Raw genomic sequence first — 7428 nt, 5'->3', positions numbered from 1 at the left:
CGAGGTCACGGCTGCAGTGGGTGAGCCATGATCATGCCTCTGCCCTCCAGCCTGGGCGACAGAGTGAGATTCTGGTTCAAAAAAACTAAAATAAAATAAAAAAGAAAAGAAGAGCCGGGCACAGTGGCTCACACCTGTAATCCCAGCACTTTGGGAGGCTGAGGTGAGAGGATTGTCTGAGTTCAGGGGTTTGAGACCACCAGCCTGGGCAACTTGGCAAGACCTCATCTGTACAGGAAATCCCAAAATTAGTGGAGTATGGTGGCGTGTGCCCGTAGTTCCAGCTACTAGGAAGACTGGGGCAGGAGGATCACCTGAGCCTAGCAGATTGAGGCTGCAGTGGCTGTAAGTGTGCCACTGCATTCCACCCTGGGTGACAGAGTGAGACTTCAACTCAAAAAAAAAGAAAAGAAAAGAAAAGAAAAGAAAAAGTGTGGTTAAAATAGGTATAGCAGTGTAGGGCAATTTGTTAAAAGAAATCTGTATTTTTTGAAACTAAGTATTAGAAGAGAAAAATGCTTATGATCATGATAAGTGGAAAAAAAGCGAACTTCAAGATTATAAATACACTGATTTAAACCATATAAAATAAGAAAAAAGTAATAAGATGTTTGATGGTGGTGAAATTGAAAGCAATTTCTGTTCTTTGTTTTCTAACTTGTCGATAATATGGATGTTATTTTCAAAAATGAAAAAAAATGGACATACATATAAAAAGTAGCTTCTTTGGCTGTCCAGCACAGTTAGAGACTGGGCAGCCTGTGAGTCTTGGGATGTTGGCTTCAGGGCAGTGAAGATATCAGAACCCCAAGGCCCATGTCACCTCATTGGCCAATACAAGACCAGGCCAGGGACCCTGGCTCCCGGCCCATTTACACCCAGATTGTAACTTAAGAACTACTTGGAGGGTCTGTGTTTGTCTTGGGGCAAGGCGGCCACAGGGTCCCGGGCATCCCTTCATGGGCCTGCGAGCCTGGGGCCAGGGCAGGCCGGTGGGCTTGCTGAGAAGTGCCAGTCCCTGGCCCAGACTGGCAGTGTCTTCCTGGTGCTCACCGTACACACAGCCGTCTGCAGGATGGCATCAAAGCCGCCTTCAGGAGCATCCAGGTTGCCTGAGATCCGCTCTCCCTGCAGTTTGTTGCGGAACTCGTTCACATCATCTGTGAGGCTGATGACATTCTTGAAGGAGAAGGGAGGGTCACTGTTGGGCCAGGGCTCCTTCAGCCTGGATGGAAGAGTCGGGGGGGAGAGAGAGAGAGTCAAGGGAGGACACCACAGACCCCAGTGCCCCCGACTCATTTCAACCAGAGGATAATTGTATTTATTTATATTTTATTTTTTATTTATTTTAGTTTAGTTTAGTTTTTGAGTCAGAGTCTCACTCTGTCGCCCAGGCTGGAGTGCAGTGGCACCTTCCCGGCCACCGCAGCCTCGACTTGCTGGGCTCCGGCGATCCTTCCGCCTCAGCCTTCCGAGTACCTGGAACTACTGGCACGTGCTACCACGCCCGGCTTTTATTTATATTTTACAGATGCAGCCTCCGACTCCTGGGCTCAAGCAATCCTCCAGCCTCAGCCTCCCAAGTAGCTGGGATTAGAGGTGCGTGCCACCATGGCTGGTTTAGAAGGAGAATTTTCAGAGCCTGGGTGAGAGGCGGGGCCCCACATCTAGGACCCCCGTCCACCCGGGCCCACTCGGTCACTCACTTCTCAGGCCTCATGTCCGTCTGAGGAACGCTGACCTTGTCCACAAACTTGCCAAATCCAATAGTGTAGTCACTAGTGAGCTGGCTCAGGACTCGGGCTGCGTGTCAACGGGACAAAAAGGGGACATCTGAGCCCCAACACCTCACATAAACACAGGGGGCCCTGGGACCAGCTCAGAAGGAGAAAGAGGTAGAAGAGCTGCCTGTTACTACTTTGCACATGGGATGTTGGTTCTTGCTCACGATAGCTCCTGTCCTTACTTACAGCTGAGGGAAATGGGACCGAGGGGACCCAGAGTTATGCATTTAGCAAGTGGGGGGTGGCTGGGCTGAACCCAATTCCGTCTGCAGAGCTGAAACCACCACAGCTTCACAGCAGGAGGTGCCCTCTTTGTCAGGACCAGAGGGCTCTGCTGCCCATCTGGCCTGGGCCTTCTCTGAAGTCCTGGGTGGTGAGCAGGGTCTGACTGGAACTCTCCCTCGGGCACAGGGAGGGATGCTTTGGTGGGGTGTTCAGGTGTCCTGTGTTTCTTTGTGGGTGGGTGCAGCTGTCGTGAGTCCTGGCCCCGCAAGTAGGTGCCCAGCCAGCTGGGGGAGGGTACCCTGTCTACCCCCCTGCCCTGCTGTCCTTCTCACTGGCCTCGCCGTACCCAGGTTCTGCCCCATCTTCTTGAGGTTGTCCAGATCGTCCGACATGGAGTTGGAGAAGTCCATGAGGATGTACAGGTCCACGGGGCTCTCCAGGGGCTCGAACACCTCGAGCTCAAAGTGCTGCTCCTCCCCCGGCCGCAGCCGGACCCGCAGGCCCTGTGGGGACATCTGGCTGCGGCGCAGGGTGGTGTCGATCTGGGTTTCCTGCATCCAGATAAAAGGGGACAGCTGGCTGGAGGACACTCCAGAGACCTGACAGGGAGCCCCTCAGCCCAGCCCAGGGGCACCGTGGACCCCCATCCGCAGTCAGCCTGAGTGTGGAAAGCCCCTGCCCTGGATCCCTGCACCGGGCACCTCTGTGATCTGGAAGCTGCTCTGCATTACGACGATGCTCTTCTGCTGACAGCCCGCAGCCAGCAGCTCCGCCTGGGTGTTGCAGCGCCGTTCCTTGAACATCTGGCCAGAGGTGAGGGTTCAGTGGGGCCGTGTCCATCCCCTGGCTCTCCCCACTCTGGGTTAATTTCCATCTCATGGTCCCGACCCTTGCCTGTTCTCCCACGTCCCCTGGCGAGGCTGGGCCGAGGGTGTGGCAAGCATGAACTTGGCCAGAGCCAAAGGCAGGGTGCGGCAAGCCGGGGTGTCGAGGTCCTCACCTCATCTATGCAGTAGGCACAGTCCTTGTCCACGCGGATGCACTCAGTGCAGCTCTTCACCTGAGCCTTCTTGCAGAGGTTTGCTGGTGGACAGAGGTGGGCACACTCATGGACGTGGGCCTCACTGCGACGGAGCCCTCTCTCCCGTGTGCACCCTCACCTGAGAGAGGTGGGGATTCCCTCCCTATCTTACAGAGGAGCAAACAGAGGCCAGGGGGTCTGCCCCAGGTCGCACAGCTAGAAACAAGGTGTGCTTTCAAACCTGGAACCTTTCACTTAAGTTTGGAGGGAAGAATGGTGGGGACTGAGGTAGAGGCGGTGGCCCATTTGCTGGTTGGCACACCCTGGCTGTCTGCTCGCCCGCTGCTGCCTGAAATCCTGCAAGCTTTCCTCAGGCTTCCTAATACCTGTGATGAGCTGCTCCCTAGCCGCCTGCCCTATGCTGGCCCCTTCCCTGTCACAGCTTGTGCCTTACAATGTGACCACAGCCCTGTCACCAGTCTGTCCTCTGAGCCTCCTCAGGGTAAAGAGGGCTGTGTCTGTCTTATTTATCACCATAGGCCCGGCACCCAGCACACACCGGATACACAGCAGGTCCTTGGTAAATGAACGAGGCTAAACTCCAGACTTTCTCCAAAGGCTGTTGGGATCCTCCCTGGTTCTGTTCAGTTAACATCACAGTAAAGACCTACTATGTGCACCTGGTGGGTGATATTCTGGGCTCCGGGCAATGGCATGCTAGTGAATGTTTAACAGTGGCTCTAGCGAAAGAAAGGGAGCTGTACCTGTAGCATTTGCCAATTTCTGTGGTGTAAATATTCCCATCACGGTTTATTTCAAGCTACCAACAAGACCTCAACTGACGGGCAGAATTGAAGGGGTAGGAGCTGGCTCCAGTTATGCCAGCTGGTGACACTCAGAAAGCAAGGGACATGTTGGTGGTCTCTCTCCCCTCCAGATTCCTGTAGAACTTTCGACTCCACCTCTGAGGCCTCAGAACATCCTCTGGGCTCCTCAGTTCCCTGGGTGGGCGTCCTCTCTCCCTGAGACAGTCTCCTTTCCCCTCTGTTCTCCATCCACACGGCCAGGGCTCACGCTTCTCCAGGCTGAAGAGCGTGGGGCCTTGAGCTCTCCAGCCCTGGAGCTGTGCCGTGCTCAGTTGCTGAATGGCCGAGAGTGTCCGAGTGAGACACCGTGATGACCCCATGCGCGGGCAATGCCTCGAAAGGTGTGCCCCTGCCAAGAGGGGGCTGCAGGGCGGTGAGGACTCACCCGTGTCCCCAGGGAGGTCGATGCTCAGCAGGGCTGCCAGCAGTAGCCTGGTCCACGGACTCAGTCGTGGCCCTCCCATCCTCTTCCTCCTGCAGAGCAGCAACAAGTGACACATGGCTGTAGCCCTGGCCAGTGCCATCAGCACTGGATCCCCATCAGAGCTTGGCAGGAGAGGCAATGCCATACCCGTCACACAGGTGTGGAGACTGAGGCTCCAAGCGCTCCAGTGATGTTGCTATTACTGAGGGCGCCTAGTGGTACAAGGTAGGGCCCCTGATTCCCGTCTTTTCCACGGTCCCCTTCCTTGCCATCTCTGCAGTGGCTAGATGCCCTGTAAGCCTGTGTCCTGTCCAAGGAGGCCTTCCTCTCGCCTTGAGGACTCTGGCTTCCAAGCCTGTCCTAGTGCCAAGACTTTGAGGGCAGGGCAGGGCTTAGTCTACCTTTGCCTTTCAGCTCCCAGTGGACCTGGGTCAGGCTTGGCAGGGAGAGGGTCATCCAACAAGGTGGCCACCCCTAGAGGGGTCCTGGCTCTGCCTCCTGCCCCCTCTGTCTTCACCTACTTGTCCTTTGGTGAGGGTGGCACAGCCAGGAGGAGGGGCGGCCCCCCCAATACCTGGAGCCTGGGGACGGGGTGTGGCGGCTCACTACAGGCAGTGACTCGCTGCGCTGGGCCGGGCTCTGTGATGGCTGCCTGCCCATCAGGGTGGGGCCTGAATCCGCTAACCTGCTGCCCACCTCTGCCTGTCCCAGAGTTGAGTTTTCAGGGGCCCTCAGCAGTTCACCCTTTCACAAGACAGCCCAGGGTGAGACGACAAGCTCCTCCCACCCACTCACACGCACACTGTGGCTCTATCGAACCATCTCTACTCTTCAGTGACTTCCAGGGTGGGCACAGGCATCCCTGAGGCTGTCTAAAATGTGGGCAACCTGAAGCTTCAGCAGAAGAGGCTGGCCCCAGAGCCACTCAGGCCTGTGGAGCGAAGGGCAAAGGTGCGGAGCCGAACCTCTTTCTGTAGGGGCGGACCTTCCAGTGGCCCAAGACCCTGCCATGCCCACTGTTCCTCCCACTGAATCTTTCTCAGCCCCAGAGCCTAGGGGCTGAGGTCCCAAGGTGCTAGAGGGGTCCTTCTCAGGTCAAGGGCAGGCACACTCTCCCTCCAAGGCATGCGGCCTGGGGGAGGCCACAGAAGTGCTAACACACACACAGGCAGACTGGCTTGGGCAAAGCTACCCCACAGCAGCAGGGGACGTGGCCCTGACCTGGCAGCGAAAGGGGGGGGCGGGGTTCTTAGAGGGAAATGACTTTCTCGCAGCCTCGGGGTATAAGCACCACACCCACAGGCTACACAATACAGGCTACAGGCTTAGGCCTCCCCGGGGCACCATTACACGGGCAGGTACTGACACCACAGGGCCAAGCCCAGCTCTTTAAGACACCCTCCCTCAACCACAGCCCAGCAGGACGTGCTGACTTCCATTCCGCCGTGAGAGCGAGTGCATGCCTGGGCTTCACGGACATGACTGCTAGGTGATCCGCACGGGAACCCAGCAGGGAGATGCCTGAATTATGCCCATTTCCCAGATGAGTGATGAGGGACAGAGGGCTGTGGGGCCTCCCCATCCTGCAGCCAGCACTGGGAGAAGCTGGACCCAATCTAGGCTGTGCAGACCCTACATTTAACCTCTACAGTAGCCTCCACTTAGAGGCCACAGAATGGCAGTTGGGGGCCTGACAAGCACCCAAGAGTGTTTTGTTCGACTCAACTTGTCTTTAAAAAGTTTTAAAAGTAGTTGCCAATGTTAGAAACGGGAGATTTCAAGGCCAGGCTTGGTGGCTCAGCCTGTAATCCCAGCACTTTGGGAGGCTGAGGTGAGAGGATTGCCTGAGCCCGTGAGTTCAAGACCCGCCCGGGCAACTTGGCAAGACCTCATCTCTATAATAAATAAAAAATAGCCGGGTGTGGTAGCACGGGCCTGTAGTTATGGCTACTTGGAAGGCTGAGGCGGAAGGATCACCGGAGCCCAGCAGGTCGAGGCTGCGATAGCCGGCAGTGTGTCACTGCCCTCCAGCCTGGAGACTCCAGCTCAAAAAAAAAAAGAAATGGGAGATTTCACATATGGCCGTGGTGGGCTAGGCTGAGAACTCAGGACATCTACTCTCCAGGCCACCCAGGGCCCCACCCGACTTTGAAGTACCAGCTCAGTTCCTGGAGTGTGTGACCACCACCCTGAATGCTGTCACACTGAGAATAGGCCCACACAGGGACAGGCACACAGGACACACATTGTGACCCCACCCACACACAGGCTCTGAGCGCCCTCATCCCTCCCTTCCCTCCTACCCCTGGGGACCCCTCTGGGCACATCTGCACCTGACCATCCCTGCTCGCTCCTCTCCTGCTTCCCCAACCCTTCTCCCCAGGGCCCAGACTCTCACCTAACCCTCAGGGGCGGCTGTTGTGAGAAGCCCGGGAGTCCTCGGCCCCTTGGCTGTTCTGTCACCTATGAGAAATCAGGGCCAAGGAGACTGATTCCCCTTCTCTGCTGTCCCTCTTGCTATCCTCCCCTGGCCCCAGGATGGAGCCTCAGCGCCTTCATTTGAGCGCGGCTGGGGACTGAAACAACTGTGCCACCTGTGCCCAGTCCTTGTGGCCAGGGTGTGACAAGGCCATGGGGAGGAGGAGGAGCCCCGACCCTGCCCCTGGGAGCCATCTGGAGCCACAGAGCGACAATCACAGTCAGAGGGCCGCCCCGGGGCCGAGCCGGTGGGAAGCGGGCAGGCAGTACAGGGGTTACAGTGGGGGCACAGTCCCAGGGCTGGTGGGTGAGGTCAGGAGAGCTTCCCGGAGGAAGGCAGCCAGAGCGAACTTTGGGAGGAGAGCATGTGCTTGGCCAAGAGAAGAGGAAAATCAGGGACTCCCCAGGCCCCAGGGGGACCGTGGCACCGCACAGAGCAGCTCCGGCCCGGCAGAACAGGGAGGGTGTGTGCCTCTCAGGGTGGCTGTGCCACCCCCTTCTTTGCAAACTCCAGAGGGGCCCAGCGCAGGGGACCTGCCAGCCGCAGCCGCTGCCCACCCCTCCCGCACACCCACCCACGCGGAGGTCTGACGGCCAACGTCCTCCCCAGCTCCCCTGCCCCTCTGCTCC

At 57.4% G+C, this 7428-nt stretch overlaps 1 protein-coding gene across 1 annotated transcript in view; it reads right to left on the bottom strand.

Moving 5' to 3' along the window:
* ITGB4 (integrin subunit beta 4) overlaps positions 1 to 4370 on the bottom strand; it is a 31519-nt gene extending 27149 nt beyond the window's left edge. The window contains exons 1-6 of the mRNA XM_021709268.1: positions 4282 to 4370; positions 3010 to 3092; positions 2711 to 2812; positions 2356 to 2560; positions 1707 to 1803; positions 1054 to 1225 (exon numbers count right to left, since the gene is read on the bottom strand). Coding sequence (XP_021564943.1) covers positions 1054 to 1225; positions 1707 to 1803; positions 2356 to 2560; positions 2711 to 2812; positions 3010 to 3092; positions 4282 to 4360 — 738 coding nt within the window. The 5' untranslated portion in view covers positions 4361 to 4370. The remainder of the gene's footprint in view (positions 1 to 1053; positions 1226 to 1706; positions 1804 to 2355; positions 2561 to 2710; positions 2813 to 3009; positions 3093 to 4281) is intronic.
* Between the last annotated feature and the right edge of the window lie 3058 nt (positions 4371 to 7428).

The sequence above is a fragment of the Carlito syrichta genome, unplaced genomic scaffold, assembly GCF_000164805.1.
Source record: "Carlito syrichta isolate Samal-C Ts95f unplaced genomic scaffold, Tarsius_syrichta-2.0.1 Scaffold170021, whole genome shotgun sequence".
Lineage (NCBI taxonomy): Eukaryota > Metazoa > Chordata > Mammalia > Primates > Tarsiidae > Carlito > Carlito syrichta.
The sequence above is the reverse complement of the archived record's forward strand: the minus strand, read 5'-3'. Positions and strand labels throughout refer to the sequence as shown.